The sequence below is a fragment of the Hemiscyllium ocellatum genome, chromosome 32, assembly GCF_020745735.1.
Source record: "Hemiscyllium ocellatum isolate sHemOce1 chromosome 32, sHemOce1.pat.X.cur, whole genome shotgun sequence".
Lineage (NCBI taxonomy): Eukaryota > Metazoa > Chordata > Chondrichthyes > Orectolobiformes > Hemiscylliidae > Hemiscyllium > Hemiscyllium ocellatum.
Window position 1 is genome coordinate 49,430,718 of NC_083432.1, and position 16,775 is coordinate 49,447,492.

The 16,775-nt window shown below is 43.0% G+C and overlaps 1 protein-coding gene across 1 annotated transcript in view; it reads left to right on the forward strand.

The window, feature by feature from the left end:
* LOC132831013 (junction plakoglobin-like) overlaps window positions 1–16,314 on the forward strand; it is a 63,756-nt gene extending 47,442 nt beyond the window's left edge. Inside the window, exons 8-15 of the mRNA XM_060849037.1 lie at window positions 1,913–2,251; window positions 3,328–3,483; window positions 3,839–3,958; window positions 4,870–5,020; window positions 7,005–7,126; window positions 12,197–12,233; window positions 13,348–13,535; window positions 15,083–16,314. Of these exons, the coding sequence (XP_060705020.1) occupies window positions 1,913–2,251; window positions 3,328–3,483; window positions 3,839–3,958; window positions 4,870–5,020; window positions 7,005–7,126; window positions 12,197–12,233; window positions 13,348–13,511 (1,089 nt within the window). The 3' untranslated portion in view covers window positions 13,512–13,535; window positions 15,083–16,314. The remainder of the gene's footprint in view (window positions 1–1,912; window positions 2,252–3,327; window positions 3,484–3,838; window positions 3,959–4,869; window positions 5,021–7,004; window positions 7,127–12,196; window positions 12,234–13,347; window positions 13,536–15,082) is intronic.
* Window positions 16,315–16,775: the final 461 nt, after the last annotated feature.

The following is a 16,775-nucleotide window of genomic DNA, read 5'->3' on the forward strand; positions in this document are numbered from 1 at the left end:
TAGTGAATTCCACAGGCTCACCTGGCTGTAGCTGAGGACGTTCCTCCCTATCTCAGTCTAAGATGGTTTTCTCAGAGTACTGAGACTGTGACCACTAGTTCTGGCCTCCCCTGTTATAGGGAACATCCTTCCCACATCTCACCTGCCTAGTTTTGTTGGCATTTTGTAGGTTTGAGATTGCCCTCATTCTTCTAAATACCATTGAATATAATCCCAACCAATTCAACCTCCCCTCATATTTCAGTCCTGCTGTCCCAGGAATCTGTCTGATGAACCATTGCTGCACTCCCTCTATAACAAGAACAGCCATCCTCCTTCATTAGGTTTTGTCCTCAGCCCCTCCTTACAGTACCTAAAAAAAAAAAAATGTTTTTTGGCCTTAATGGCTTCAACCAACTGTATTCACAATCTGAGTTTATATTTCTGCCTGAATTTCAGTTCATTCTCCCTGTGTTTCTTCATTGTTCACCGTATTTATTCCTTATTTCTTCCCCAAAATTCTAGCTGTAGATTCAGAGGCAGGTTTGTCTCAGCAGTGTTGGATTTGTGGGAGATGTAGCTGTTGTCAATGGGAGGTGAGGGAGGGTAACTGGGTGGTAAGACGATATGTGATTTGGGGTAGAGTTGGAGACGCTGGTGAACTTGGGATTGAGGGCTGTCTGTTCACAGTTGGGGCAGCACGTAAAGCAGGCTTTATGCTGCACTCCAGCTGAGGCCTGGGGACTTAGGGATGGCACCTGCTTGGAAGGGTGTCAAAGCTCTCTGGTTTCTCCAAGTCAGTGCAGAGTATGACCGCGAAAGGTAGGATGAAACAATGGAGATAATGCACTGCCTTCCCATGGAGGTGTAGTGCCGAAACCTACACTTCCAGGTGACCTGAGAGAGCCCTTGACGATTAAGAATGGATTGGACAAAATAGAGTCAGAGTTGTGTACCACAGAAAGCAGCCATTTGTCCTAAATTAATCTGGTCCCATTTGCCAGCATTTCGCCTGTAATCCTCTAACCCTTTCTATCCATATATACATCTCATGCTGGTTACTCTAAAATTTAGATGCTGTTTAAATGTTGTAATTGTATCTGCCTCCACCACATCTTCTGGCAGCTCATTCCATACAGGCACCACCCTCTGTGTGAAAAAGGTGCCACTTGGGTCCCTTTTTAAACCTTTCCCCTCTCATCTTTAAACGTATGCCTTCCAGTTTTGAGGTCCTGTACCTTCAGATAAAGACTTTGGCTATTCATCCAATCCATGCCTCTCATGGTTTTATAAGCCTCTATAATGTCACTCCCTCAGCTTCCAATGGCCAGGGAATATAGCTCTAGCCTATTCAGCCTCTCTCTCTAATAGCCCAACCCTGGCAACATCCTTGTAAATCTTTTCTGAACCCTTTCAAGTTTCACAACATCTTTTCTGCAGCAGAGAGACCAGAATTGAATGCTGTATCCCAAAAAATAGTCTAATCAATGTGGAGAAAGGTTTACACTTTTTGGGAAGAATCCAAAATGAGGTGTTGTAAATATGAGAAGTTCTTTCCCTACAAGATTGATTGATTTAATGAGAATTATTTATATGCAGAGTTTGATTAGAATGTAGTATTCACTGCCACAGGAAGCACTGTAGGTCAGGAAGATGACTTGGATGCTTTTGTATGGGACTGACTGATGCTGTGAAAGGTTCAGAAATAGGAAAGTTCTGTGGAGATGATATGGCAGAAATAGGCTGTTTGGCCCATTTTAGCTTAGTCTGCCAATCAGGTGGAGATGTGGTCACTGAAGTGGGCAATACCAGCACAGGGTAGGTAGACTGCTTTTATTTAATGGCTAATTTTGATGGTTTACAAGAGAGAATTAGCGGAACGGCCTATGAAGTTGTGAATTGTCTGCTAATCCAGGTTATATTTTGTTTGCAGGAAGGATTAGATCCTCTCCTCTCCACATTGGTCCAGCTGCTGGCTTCAGATGACATTAATGTGCTGACCTGTGCCACTGGTATCCTCTCAAACCTCACCTGCAACAATGCCAGGAACAAGATGGTGGTCTGTCAGGTAGAAGGCATTGAGGCCCTGGTCCACACCGTACTGAGAGCAGGCGACAAAGAGGACATCACTGAACCAGCTGTCTGTGCACTCCGTCACCTCACCAGCCGACACCCTGAAGCTGAGATTGCCCAGAATAAAGTGCGCTCCAAATATGGTATCCCTGGAGTTATCAGGCTTCTGAATCAACCTTTCCACTGGCCACTGATAAAGGTGAATAGAGGTTCCATGTAACAGTGATCCAACTTTCAGGAGCTGGGGTAGAGGGTGTCTTTTTAAGGGCAAGGTGGGGTAGTGTTCATGCTGTTGTGGGAGGGGAGGGGCTAGTTAAAGAGCAAGAGATTGGAGGACATGGTCAGCATTGCGATGAGGCCTGTCCTGCCCACGCACTTTATTCAGGTGTGAATGTGCTTTGTGACCAAGTAGGCTTGTAGTGCAGTTACAATGGTTAGAGAGGTCTATCCCAGGGAGGCATGGTCGATAAACAAAGTGAATAAATGCGTGCAATTATAAATGAACCATGTTTGCTAATGTCCCTGAGGGAGGGAAATTAGACCCCACAGTGTGTGACTCAGTCCGGGGATTCAGAATTCATTCTCAGCTTTGGGGGTTGCTACCTGGGTCACACTACTTCTTTATTCGTAATTGCCCTTGAAGATGGCAATGAACCACCATCTTGAACTGCTGCACTCTGTATAGGACTAGATGCAACTGCTGTAGTATTAGAGATGCAGCGATACAAAGAATTTGTCCTAGAATTTTATTATTATTTTTTTCCCTAGTGAAAGCTTGAGATGGAGATTAAAGGAATGGGGTGGGGGGTCTGGGTGGGATGCTCTTCGGAGGGTCGATGGGCTGAATGGCCTCTTTCTGCACTGTAGGTATTCTGATTGAAATCTCAAGCCTTTTAGAGGTGCTTAATTCTCCCACATTCCAAGAACAATGTCTTTGTTTGCAATGCTGTTGTATGTGGAGATGATTAGTATTCTGGATGTGCTCAATCTGAAGGTTGTGGGCAGCTGTACACTCCCCACTTGGGGAGGGAGTGGGGAGCTAGGCAGTGATAGCATTTGTCCATAAGAGCAGCTCTGTCCTTATCAGACTGAGGAAGGTTGAGTAGCTTTGGGACAGTCTGAAGCCATTCTCAAACACAAAGGGACTGTCGCACTGATCCCTGTGCTTTGGCAATGATGTTAACTCAGCCATTTTTCTCTCCCCCCTCCCCTTCCCTCTTTTTCTTTAAATCTTCTTTTTTTTTGTTCGCGTGCTCTCTCTCTTCCCATTGCTAGGCCACTGTTGGACTGGTCCGTAACCTGGCACTGTGCCCTTCTAACCATGGTCCTCTCCGTGAGAGTGGTGTCATTTCCCAACTTATCCAGCTCCTAGTGAAAGCTCACCATGAAACACAGCGACAAGCGTCTGGAGGTGGACAGCAGCAATATATGGTACGTCAAATGTGATTCCGCACTCCATGTCTTTCATCCTACCCTGCATCGTCATCCTCTTTGTACAGCTGACCTAAAATGATTGTGTATATGTCAAACTTTCAACTGTTAACATTTCTGCCATGTCTGTGCAAAGATGGGACTCAGCTGCGATGCCTCCACTGATGGAGCAGATGACCGTCTATCTGGGGTCCCATGATATTGGCTGCTTTTGGTGGAATCTTGAAGCTGCTTTCTTTCAATGCTGTGAAGGGAGTGGGTTTTTCAATTTTAAAGTTAAAATAAATGAATTACAAAGTTGTGCACAATGCATGTGTAGGATTAACAGCATCTGTATTGACCTATAATCTGTCAGGATGGAGTACGAATGGATGAGATTGTTGAAGGCTGCACTGGAGCGCTGCACATTCTGGCTCGGGATCCTAGCAACCGTGCTGAAATCACTCGGCTAAACACCATCCCGCTGTTTGTTCAGGTAAAACTGTTAAAACAAAGCCATCTCCTTCCTTTCAGTCCTTCCACAGTCCCCAACTTCAAACCAAACATGAATTGTGATTGAACACACATGCTGTATTTATATATTAACTTTCCACACCCTAAAGAGTATTTATAGACAATCAAATCTCTATGTACACAGGGATCTCACCATCCCCCAACCGTTTTCATTTGGCAATCAAGCAATTCCTCATTCTGTAAAATATTAAAAATTAAAATAGTTACATGAAAGGAGAGTTAATTAATTTATCTTAAGTTTTTTTTTGTATATACCATTATCTTATCCAATCAACAGATTAATTCTTAATGCATTTAATAACTTTCTCAGCAAATAATTAGAAGTCTGGTACAGTGTTGCATTGGACCAGTAATTAAAAGTTTTGAACCATTTTTTGCTTTTGTATGAAATGTTTTTTCCCCAAACTGTTAGTAAATGATTCTCAAGTTATCTTTAAGTAATCGTTAATCCATTGTCAAACTGTTGTTATAAGGATACTCATGCAGTGATAATGATGTAAACTTCTACTGGAAACATTTGAAAACAGCATAACATCAGGCAGTGTCTGGAGGACTAGATTAATCCTGGTGTCTTTCCACCTATGGCTAAGTGTTATCCAGTGTCTCTCTCTGGGAGCTCTTTGGACATTGATTAAAGATAGAAAGGACTTCCTAAATCATCTTGCCCACATCACACTTTCCCAGCCTCCAACACACTCCAATGTGAGTGACACAGGAAGAATTAGGTTGCTTCCCAGTAATGGGAGGAGGTGAAGACACCTATCCGAAGTGAAACTACATCTTGAATGTGTTAATTTGTTATCTGACAGTAAGGATATTTCTATTCAGATTGCTGCATGGTTTGCTCATTGTGCTGTTGTCTTGTCCCTCCAGCTCCTTTACTCTCCGGTTGAGAATATCCAGCGTGTTGCTGCTGGGGTTCTCTGTGAACTTGCACAGGACCGAGATGCTGCAGAGGAGATAGATCGAGAGGGAGCCACGGCACCTCTCACTGAAATGCTGCACTCCATGAATGAGGGAATTGGTGAGTGATCAATAGATGTTCTCTAATGATGCCCACCTTTGGCCCTGGGCTGGGAAAGGGATCTTTCAGTTCCGGTGACAGGGAGAGCAGGAGAGGCATTGTATCTGTGGACAGTAAGGGGAAAGAAAAGTGAGCCTGGGCTACTTAGCTTTGAAATGTCACATTGTGTCACAGAAGGAACTAATCAAATTCCTCAGTAAAACTGAATCAAGTATGAAAGGAATATGGAGCTTAAGGGCCTTGATGTTTTTGAGGTGTAAGGTTTTCCCGAGACTGCTTAATGCAGCTTATTTAATTGATATCTGTGCTCAGCAGTAGAATATTTTTAGCTCTCCTTGAGTCCTTAGAATTGGTGAAAAGAAACATCAGAACACTGTCTCCGATCATTTTCTTTGGCCTCTCGAAGAGAACGTTTTCTCCACCTGATTCCAACAGTCAAGTCAAAAATCCATCTCCCCTGCTCTTTTAAAAGCAGATTTTTGAAATACAAGTGATGTATTTCAGTGTTAAATTCATTGTCTCCAAACTTGATGATTACAGGTGATGCCTTTCATCTCCCAATATGTGGAACATATTGTACAGCGGTAAAGTGTATGTATTTGTGGCCAGTGCCAGTGCAAGGTGGTGCACTATAGACGCATGTGTAAAATCGGTGTGGCATTTGAGCCCTCATCTCAAAAGTCTCGTCTAATCTCTATGCTGCTTCTATGCATAGATATAGGAATGTTTGAATGAAGAGTTGTGTTCAGTTCTGGAAACCCAGTTATAGGAAGGGTATTATTAAGCTGGAGAGGGTTCAGGAGAGAGATACTGGAATGTTGTGGGGTATGGAAGATTTGAGTTATAAAGGCTGGATACTCTGGGATTTTGTTTCGTTGGGAGTGTAGCAGGTTGAGTGGCGACCTGATAGAAGTTCATAAAATAATGTGGGATACAGATAGTGTTAATGGCAGGTGTCTCTTCCCTAGGATGGGGGATTTCAAGACTGGGGAGCATATTTTTAAGGTGAGAGGAGAGGTTTAATGTTATGAGGTGCTAAGTTTTAACCTAGAGGGTGGTTTGCATGTGGATTGAACTTGCAGAGGAAGTGATGGGTGTGGGTACAATTTAGTGTTTGAAAGACATTTGGATAGGTCCATTGAATAGGGAAGTTTTGAAGGGATATGGGCCAGGAGCAGGCAGGTGGGACCAGTTTAGTTTGGGATTGTTTGGCATGGACTGGTTAGACCGAAGGGCCTGGTTCTGTGCTGAGACTTTAGGAATTGAGAAAATGCTTTAATTATGAGTTAAGAAACAACATGTACACCTGATCTCTACAACTACTACAGAGTTGCATCCCTCCCAAAACCGTGAACCTGCATCTTCACTTTAGACAAATTATCTGCAAAGATTTAAACACTTGTGGCACGTGACCAGTGTTGAATCCCCGATATTTCCATTTTTCTTTTGGAAGAGACCTTATTTGTTAGGGGGTTCCAGGAAACGGAAGATTTGAAAATTGTTTAATTGTTAGCTCAAACAGGATTCAGTCAAAGTTGCAGAAGCTGTTTGAGAATACAGGTGAAATCATACAGCTGTCCTGGAGAGACACTCTGAAATCTAAAATGAAATGAGAGAATTTTTATGCCAGACTGAGTGAGTTTGTCTCTTTTGACAAAACAAAATTCATTTCAGCCAGTTTAATTTCTTCCACATCGTCTTCAAGAAACTTTGCTAACCTGTGTGGTCAGCTAATTGTTGAGGTCGTCAGTATCTTTTCCTCCAGTCTCTCAGTTCATGAATGTCCCAGATATTGAAATCAGATGATGGAATTAGGAAATAGTCCATATTTTATCACAATCTTCCATGAACCAGTGACCTGTTGTGTTGGGGGATGCTCATGCACTTGCTAATTTAGTGCACTCACTTGCTCTCTGTGGATTTCAGATTTACTTTGGTGAGCACTAGTCAGGCAATGTATTGACCTTTTCTCTCTCTCCTGCAGCCACCTATGCTGCTGCTGTGCTGTTCCGGATATCAGAAGACAAACCTCAGGATTACCGGAAGCGACTGTCTGTTGAATTGACCAGCACGCTGTTTCGCAATGACCCAGAGGCCTGGGATGCTGTATGTACTCAATCTCCTGCCACTCCCTGATATTCCATTAGCAAGATTAGGGGAGGCACAGGTGCTCAGTGATTAGCACTGCTGCATTTTGGCATCAGGAATCCAGCTTTGGATGACTGTGGAGTTTGCACGTTCTCCTCGTGTCTGCGTGAGTTTCCTCCGGGTGCTCCGGTTTCCTCCCATAATCCAAAAAATGTTCAGGTTAGGTGGATTGGCCATGCTAAATTGCCCATAGTTTCAGGGGTGTGCAGGCTAGGTGGATTAGCCATGGGAAATGCAGTGTTACAAGGATAGGGTAGGAAGGCTGGATCTGGGTGGGATGCTGTTCAGAGGATCAGTACAAACTCTGGGCTAAATGGCCCTTTCCCACATTGTAGGGATTCTAAGATTTAATCTCAAGGCAGTATCTGGGTCGATAAGCAATTGTGTGGGAGACGGAGTGAAGTTATTTTTCAGACCTGGAGGGAAAATGTTGTTAGGACCAATGTTTCAAGTGTAATGGGTGTGCCAGGTAATTTCCGTTGCACGAAGAAACAAAATCAAAGGTATATGTCATGATTCCAGTTGATATTACTACACAAGTCAGATCCCAGAATTAAACCTAGTGTCATAGGACATTTTCAATAGTTTAGTTAATTAACGTGGTCAGTCGTGGAAATATAGCTCAGATGAGCCTGCAGATTCTTGTTAATAAGCAATTTACTATACAGAAATTAAAATAAAGACAAACCAACCTATCCGAATAAATATATTCGATGTCTTTGAGATCATTTAAACCAAAGTTCAACCTGTTTTCTGACTCTATCTGCTGCAGTAACTCAATCCCCACTGAAATCTCTGCAGTAACATTTTTATAAAACAGAATAAAGTTAATATTGGCATGACGTAGGTTCACAAATCTTTTTGGAAAACTCGCAAACAGCTGAGTGGCTGCTAACAAGCAGGCAGAAGTTTTGGCTTTTTAAATATAGACACAGTTTAGAAAAGAAATTGGTAACTTGTGGGAAATTTTTTTAATTCTAAAAAAATCTAGTCAGCCTTTAGTGTGGGGAGTATTGTGATCAATTCTGGGCATCTCAAGATGCCAAGGCCTTAGAGGATGTGAAGGAGATTTACCAGTGCGTTCCAGGGATCTGGGACTTTAGCTGTGTGGCTAGACTGGGAGAACTGGGATTGTTCTGCTAAGAGGAGATCTGATAGAAATGTTTTGCTTTATACTCAAGTTTGATGGTGTAAATCAGGAGAAGCAGCATCCGGGGCAGGAGGATTGGTAACCAGATGATATGGGTAAGGTTATTGAGAAAGAGAAGATGATCTGAAGCATGTAGTTAGAAACCCAAATATTTGGCCGCCTTTGCAAGTTCAGGAACAAGGATTTCTCTGTTGTACAGGGTTTGGTGAGACCTAACCTGGATTGCTGTGTAATTTTGCTCTGCTCACCCAAGACAAGATGGGGAAAAAACCTCACTCTGGAGAGTTCAGCAAAGGTTCCCCAGACTTACGCCTGGGCTTGTACAAGGAGAGACAGGAAAAGAGGGGGCCATATTGCCATGAAATTCTGACATGGCACGATAAATTAAATACAACAAAGATGTTTCCTGCAATAGGGTTAGGACCAGGAGGTGCAGTTTAAGAGCTTAAGATTAGAAATAGCAGGCCATCTCAGAGCCATGTTCTGCTCCTCTTGCCCAATGTGGGAGCTCAGGGATGCAGCTGATGTCCCTGACTCTTTCATGTGCAGGAAGTGTGTCCAGCTGCAGGTCTTGAGACCACTTGACAGCTCTGATGACTCACTCTGGAGCATCCGCGAGCTGAAGAGGGTGTAGATAGAACTTCTAGCGAGTTGGTCACATCACAGATTAGGATTGCTGAGGGAGAAAGGGTGACCAAAAGGCAGAAAGAGCAGGAATGCAATGCAGGTATCCCATACGGTCAGCTCCCTCTTAAACAGATATACCATTTTGAATACTGTTGGGGGCGATGGCTCATCATGTCGTCCCGTTTTCCCCCCTCAGTCGAAACAAAACACTCAGACTCGCAATATAGTTATACTTCCTTCATCTTTTTATTCCGGGCCCTGGAGGGAGAGTGAACGATCGCCCATGTGCCCAGAGACACGGGTTCTCTGTCTTCTTTCCTGAACAACAGTTTCTTAATGAATTATATAGTTGTTTTACAGGGTGGAGAATCCAGATAAGGCAATATACATATTAATTGGGTGACTGTTACAATCAGCGAGTGTCAATAGTAGAGTTTAAGCTTTCTGCTGTTGCACAATGAATAATCTTAACCTTTAATTAACTAACCTCAGCATAATGGATATGTTTCACCTTGTTAACTGACCTTCCACTTTAAATGCTTCCATTGTTGAATGACTGCACATAATGAATACTTTTCTATCTTGTTAAACCACTACCCTTGCCTCCAGCACCTCATTGTTAACTGCAAGTTCTTATCTGATCTGTCATGCTCAGCTGAACCTCTTGTTTCACAAAACTCAAAACTTTTCCCTACTTGCACACACCCTTTACACATTCTCCCCAGGGGAAGGCATCAGTAGCCAGGTTCATGGCACTGTGATTGGCTCTGCTATACGGAAGGGTGGAGAAAAGAGTGGAAGGGCTAGAATCCTAAGGGATTCAATTGTAAGGAAAGTAGATAGGTGGTTCTGTGGCCGCAAACTAGACTCCCGAAAGGTATGTTGCCTTCCTTGTGCCCGGATCAGGGATGTCTCTGATCGGCTGCAGGATATTCTGAAGGTGAGGCTGAACAGTCAGCTGTCATGGTGCATATAGGCACCAATGAAATCTGTACAAAAAAAAATGGAATGAGGTTCTACAAGCAGAATTTAGGGAGTTAGGAGTCGAGTTTAAAAAGTATGACTTCAGAGGTAGGAATCTCAAGATTGCTATCAGAAATGAAAGAATAGGCAGGATGAAAATTTTTGATTCCATGTGTGGATGTACCTCCGAGAGAAGGTGCAAAACGTGACCTACTGTTGGGAAATAAGGTAGGGCAGGTGACTGAGGTATCAGTGGGGGAACACTTTGGGGCCAGCAACCATAATTCTATTAGTTTTAAAATTGTGATGGAAAAGGATAGACCAGATCTAAAAGTTGAAGTTGGAGAAAGGCCAATTTTGACGGTATTAGGCAAGAACTTTCAAAAGCTGATTGGAGACAGATGTTCGCAGATAAAGGGATGGCTGGAAAATGGGAAGCCTTCAGAAATGAGATAATGAGTGTCCAGCGAAAGTATTTTCCTGTCAGGGTGAAAGGAAAGGCTGGTAGGTTATAGGGAATGCTGGATGACTAAAGAAAATGAGGGTTTGGTTAAGAAAAAGAAGGAAACATATGTCAAGGATAGATGGAGTGAATCCTTTGAGAATAAAGGCAGTAGGAGTTTACTGAAGAGGGAAATCAGGAGGGCAAAAAGGGGACATAGCTTTGGCAAATAGAATTAAGGAGAATCCAAAGGGTTTTTACAAATACATTAAGGACAGAAGGATAACTAGGGAGAGAATAGGGCCCCTCAAAGATCAGCAAGGCTGCCTTTGTGTGGAGCTGCAGAAAATGGGGGAGATACTAAATGAATATTTTGGATCAGTATTTACTGTGGAAAGATATTATTAGACAGATGAATAGGTTGGGATAGATCCTTAAAAAAATAGGCGACAGGTTTAGATAGAGGATTGGGAGGGCTGAAGGGCCTGTTCCTGTACTGTTGTTTTTTTTTTTGTGTTCTCACAGCCTCGGGATATAGGGTAGACCGTTTCAAACTGAGATGAGGCAACATGTCTTCACTCTAGTGATAAACTGCTGAAATTCTGACTCCAAGATATGAGGCAAAGTCCCTGAAAATGTTTTTGAAAGAAATAGATTTTTCAAATTTAGAGGTGTCAGGGGCTGTGGAGAAAGCAGGTGAGAGATATGGAGATAGAAGACCTGCCATGATCCTGTTGGTTGGCAGAGTGGTTTCAACGGGCTGACTCGCCTCCTCCTCCTTCTTCTATTTTCTGTTTCTATGGAAACCATTGTTTGAAAGGGTAGTGAAACCAGATGCAAGTCATCCCTTTTAGAACAAAAAAGAATTGTACAGTCTTGAGAGAATGAGTTAGAGGGGGTTGTGTGACAGTGACGCAGCGTGATGGGTTCAATTCTACCCTGCTATCGAGAAGTTGTTTCGGAGTCTGAGCGCCAGTGTCTGAAAGCCATTTCTTTAGTCAGATTCTAGAGTTTAGGGGATGGGAGGGAGGTGGATGTTCCTGAAACTTTCAATACTTGTCTATGTCAGACTAGCAAATGTACATTTCTATAATGCCATTCACAATCTCGACCTCTCGAAGCATTTTACAGCCAGTGAAGTGTGGTCGCTGTTGCAATGCAGCATGTGTGGCAGAAGCCAGTTTGAGCATAGCATGATCCCACCATCTGCTATGTGACAATGACCAGATAATTCATGATTTTGTGCAATACTGGTCAGGACATTGGGCTGCTCCCTTGCTCATATTCAGAAACCGAGGTTGGGTCATTGAATATGTTTGAGACTGAGTTACAGATCCTGGATCTGCAGTGGAACTGAAGGCAGTTGGTGAGTGTGGAAGGGGAAGGGGGACAGAAAATTGGAGGTAAATCCAGAGTCAGATCAGCCATAATCTTGTAACTGGTGGACGTGGGTCTTCACCCTAGTGAAGGGCTGACACTTGAGAGGTGGGACTCACTCCTGACTGAGTTGGGAAATTCTGCGACTCCAAGTTGCTGATAGTAAAAGCTACCTTGAAAGCTTGCTGTGTAATGAACGTCAAGCTTCCTAGGGCAGGATAAATAGAGCGATAAGGGGGATGGGTGCAGGGTATTGGAGGGTTTTTTGTTGAAGGAGCATGACTATTCTCACATGAGGTACGTGTGACCAGACAATACTAGGTGATGTGAACAAGTTAACAGGTTGCTAAAGCAGAGCAACCTGGGGCGTAGGGGTTAGGGCCAGAGAAGGAACATGGAGTATAAAGCTGTTGGGGTAATGGCTGAGGATATATGCTTCCTGGTAATACTTGCACTTTATCCTCCCCAGGCTGAGCGACTGATGGTTGCAGATTCCTATCACGATGGTAAGTGTAAAGAATGACAGTCAAGTCATCGTTTGAAGAATTTCGCTTAAACTGCTCCAGGTTCCTGATTCCCAGCAGAGTGTCTGTGTGGTCTCTATCTGTTCACAATTATCTCATTTGTGCACTAATATCTCTGGGGGTCTGTTAGCTCAGTTGTTGGACAGCTGGTTTGTGATGCCAACAGCATGGGTTCAATTCCTGCACCAGCTGAGGTCACCATGAATAATTTTCCATCTCAACCACCCCCCCCCCCCCACCAAAAAAAAACACCGGAGGCATGGTGACCATCACCAGTCAGTTCTCTCTAACGAGCAAACAGCCCTATGGGCTAGTAGGGTTATGGTGACTTTACCATTTAATAGCTATAGATAGACATTCACATGTAGGCAGATGTGTTGGATATGGAGATGAATATATGTGTAGGTGTTTGAACCCTTGGGTGGTACTTGTACCTCAGTTGTAGGACTGACTGAAAGGCAACATACTGGGGATGCTGGAAATCTGAATCCAAGAATGAGAGAAACACAGCCGGTATGGTAGCATCTGTGAAGAGAAAAACAGTTAATGCTTTGAATCTGGCATGACTCTTTAGAGCCCCTTCTGTTCTGAAGTAGTGTTTCAAAGAAGTAACTCTTTTTCTCTCTCCACAGATGCTGCCAGATGGGCTGAGTTTCTCCAGCATTCTCTGTTTGATTCATTAACACTTCCACTTCCACATTATAATGTGTACTGTTCTCGTGTGACTGGGGTGCTGTTTGTTACAGGGTAGGGTGATGGGAAGTATTGATTGCCCTTCCCTTGCTCTATGTGAGACACTATTGGGACCACGTGCTGCAGAGACTGAGGGAGTCTGGCATTTATACTGAACCTGCCAGTCTCTCTCTGCATTTAGCTCTATGGATTGGCGGTGGTTCAGAGACTTGAATGAACTAATACACTCTTGAACAGGCTCTGAGCAGTTCGGCAGTTAGAGGCAGCCAAATGGATTCATTGGAGCAAAACCATTGGAAAGGGAGGGCAATGACATTTCTCAATTGAACGGTTATTGGATGAACTGTGATAACATTGACTCATTTGTGGCATTTCTTTTGAAAAATGCACCTTGCTTGAACAGCATTCCTCCCTCCACCCACTGAGGGGGAGACAGACCTGCACTATCGAAATCAAGACGGCGAGTTGGATATGGACCATGAGTTGATGAATGGTCCTGATGGACTGTACTCAGTGGACAGACATGGGATGATGTCGGATGAGCCTATGAATTTGTATCGATGCTAGACCTCCCAAGCATCATTCCACAAGGTAAGGAGTGCCACCTGGTCGAATTCTGGCAATTTTTTCAAAATGTTAAATTGGTTTCATTCGTAGTTTTTATTTATTCATTCATGTGATGTAGGCATCTCTGGCTAGGCCAGCATGTATTGCCCAGAGAATGGTTAAGCATCAACCACATTGCTGTGAGTTTGGAGTTGCATGTAGGCCAGACCAGAGAAGAGTGGTAGCTTTTACTACAGGGCGTTGCTGAACCAGATGGATTCTTTTCAACAATGGGTTCACGGTCATTAGACTCTTATTTCCAGATTCTTTATTGAATTCAAATTCTGACATGGCATGGTGGGATTTGAACCCAGGCCCCGAACATTAACTGAGTTTCTGGACTAACAGTCCAGTGATAATACCACTCGGCCACTACCTCCTCTTGGAAAATTCATGTTCACAAGTGGGGGACCAATTGGATAGCTCCTTTCAAAGAGCAGACACTGATATGATGGGTCAAATGGTCTCCAGCAAATGGTGCTGAATCCTTCAATGACATTTTGGGGCAATATAAATTTTCTGTAATAAAACTTACCAAGCAATGTGTGGGAGCAGGCACCAACTCTGGCTGATCAAGTTTCCTAAATTTAACTGATCTATGCTTAGTGCTTTGAATCATTTTAATGTGGGGCTGACATTTGGGAGATTCATCTCAAAGGATGAAACTACAAAGTTGTCTGTTATGGTGTCTCATCATCCCAAAGCATTTTATCCAAAGCCAGTAAAGTATTTTTAAAATGAAGTCATATTTGTAATGTAGGGGAGGCAGCAGCAAATTTACACCAACATCCATCAAGAGCAGTGCTATGAGTAACTAAGTAATCTGTTATTTGGTTGTGATTTGAGGGATAATTATTAGCCCCTGGAGAAGTTGGGAATGGGTGGAAGTTCAAAATCCCTTTTGAACTAGTGGCCACAGGATCACAGCTGAATATGGGGCTTTTGGTGAGGAATTAAAGGATGACTGTGCTTCGATATGGCCCTAGCAGGGTTTGCCTGAGACCATTGATTCGGGACCCTGGGTTAGGGCTTGACCGCATGATTTCTTAATTCTCCACTCAGCCACTAGTTAACATCACTCAACACCTTTGTCAACAAATCAGCTCAGATATTCTGTACCTCCTGGTCTGAGGATCAATCCCCATCAGACATGGTGTTTCTATTGCCATTTACTGCCTGGCACTGTGCTGAGGTCGGGGATGGGATGGGGAGGGAGGGGAGAGCGACGGGGCTGCTCGTATTTTTGATCGTTCCAGAACTTGCACTCAGTGAGACACCATCTCGTGTTGATGGTCCCTTCACCTTCTCAAAGACATACTGCAACAATGATGATCTCCTGGATTGAATGGATGAGATGTTGAACATCTGGATGTGAATGGATGCATAATAAATAACAAGGGTTTGTGGATGACAGATGATGAGTAAATACCCAGCAGCTGAGAATTCTCTCCACTGAGGAGATTAGTTGAGGTTTCTCATGAATGGTTTTTGTTCTGGTTGTGACTGTGACTGTGTAATTTTTCTCTTGACAGCCTTGAAATGCAGATGAGGTTCTGGAGGGATCAGCAAAACTGCTTTTAACCGAGTTTGTGTGTGGCAGAGACTTGCATATTGACAGAAGTGCCTAACACTCATCGAGGAAAGCCTGTGGGAAGCATTTCGAAGCTGAAGCCTTTCAGTATGGGACTAATTGAGGAAATATTTGGTATCAGGAATGATTTGAGTGAGCAACTCCAATCTGTCTGAAGGTTTCTGTTCTGTTTAACCAGCTTCTCTAGAATGTGATGTTCAAAGGGAGGAAATAATCCTTCCCTTGAAAATTCCCTTTTCCTGGCTGTGAAAGCTGCAAATTACCAAAGCATTATTTTATTTTTAAACCAGTTTCATTCTCATTTTAGAACATTTAGGGTTATGTTACATAATCTCTCTCTCTCTCTCTCTCTCTCTCTCTCTCTCGTTAGTGCAGGTTATTGAGCGAGTGGCTGTGAAGATATCTGCTTGCACGTGACTGGTGAGCTTTTAATTGTTCTGGACCAGCTCCCAAGGGGTCCGTTTAAAAGCATCAAAAAGAAACTTCCATTCTCAATATGTAATCTACACTTGCCTTGCTGATGTTTAACTGCCTGCAGATGGGAGGGAATTATTCTCCTGGGAGACCATGAATCAATAAGTCATGATCAGAGTTTTTTTGTTGAATTAATTAAAGCAAATTTGGTGGATGAACTAGTGGTCGTTCATTTTTAATGAGCAGTGAGTGATACTGAGAGCATTTCTTTGTTTCCCTCTAAGTCCTTTGCTCCACCGTTCGCTCAGTAGTTCTGCATCTCACCCATTCAATGGGCTATAGTTTGGTCTTAGCCAGTATGTAGTGGCTTCAGTAAGGGTATAAATGTGGGAAGTCAGCACGTGACTTTAAAACCGAACCAAGCTATAAGTCTATCTGGCTGGTGATGGGGGAAGCCGAGATGTCTGGATTTGATCTGCAGTAAAGCCTGTGGTTGTGTGTCCCTCTGTGATGTGCATAAATGAGGCAGTTAGGAAGAGTATTTGTCAATCCTGATTTAATGATCTCTCTATTAATGGTGGCTGGTGTTTTGTGTGGTTTTCTGCTGTAACCATTTTAAACAGCTTTTTGAACTAACTGCAGTTTTTCTTTGTAAATTGTATGGTGATGCAGGTCATTCATACAGTGCATGGTTTCAATCAACCAACTTTGATAACTTCTAAGTTTTTGTAAAAAGCAAATTAAAAACAATATACCACAGATTGTCTTGGTTTCAGTTTTTTCAAAATGATCAGAAAACAAGAAAAAAACTAATGGGAAAAGACCTCTTTGATTTACTAGATTTGATTTGATCATAACTTGCTATGTGTACCCTTTTATAGACCCTACCCAATCATTCAGTCTCTATGTTTGAGCAAAACAATATTGCTACAATTGGGCAGATCGCTCTAAGAACAATAGCAGTCCATTCAGGTCCTCCGACCTGTTCACTGTTTGATTTAATCTGGGCTAATCTGTATCTGCACTCCATTTGCCCACTTCAGTTCCATGTTCCTTAATCTTCTTTTAGGTTTGAACTTCATCATTCTCTGACTCTTGGGAGCTCCACTATCCACTCCCTTTGGAAGACTGGGTTCCACTGCCTCTCTTTTTAAAAAGACATTACGAATCTACAATTGAGCAGACTAATACCAAATGGTCTCCTTTCTCCAACCCCCCCC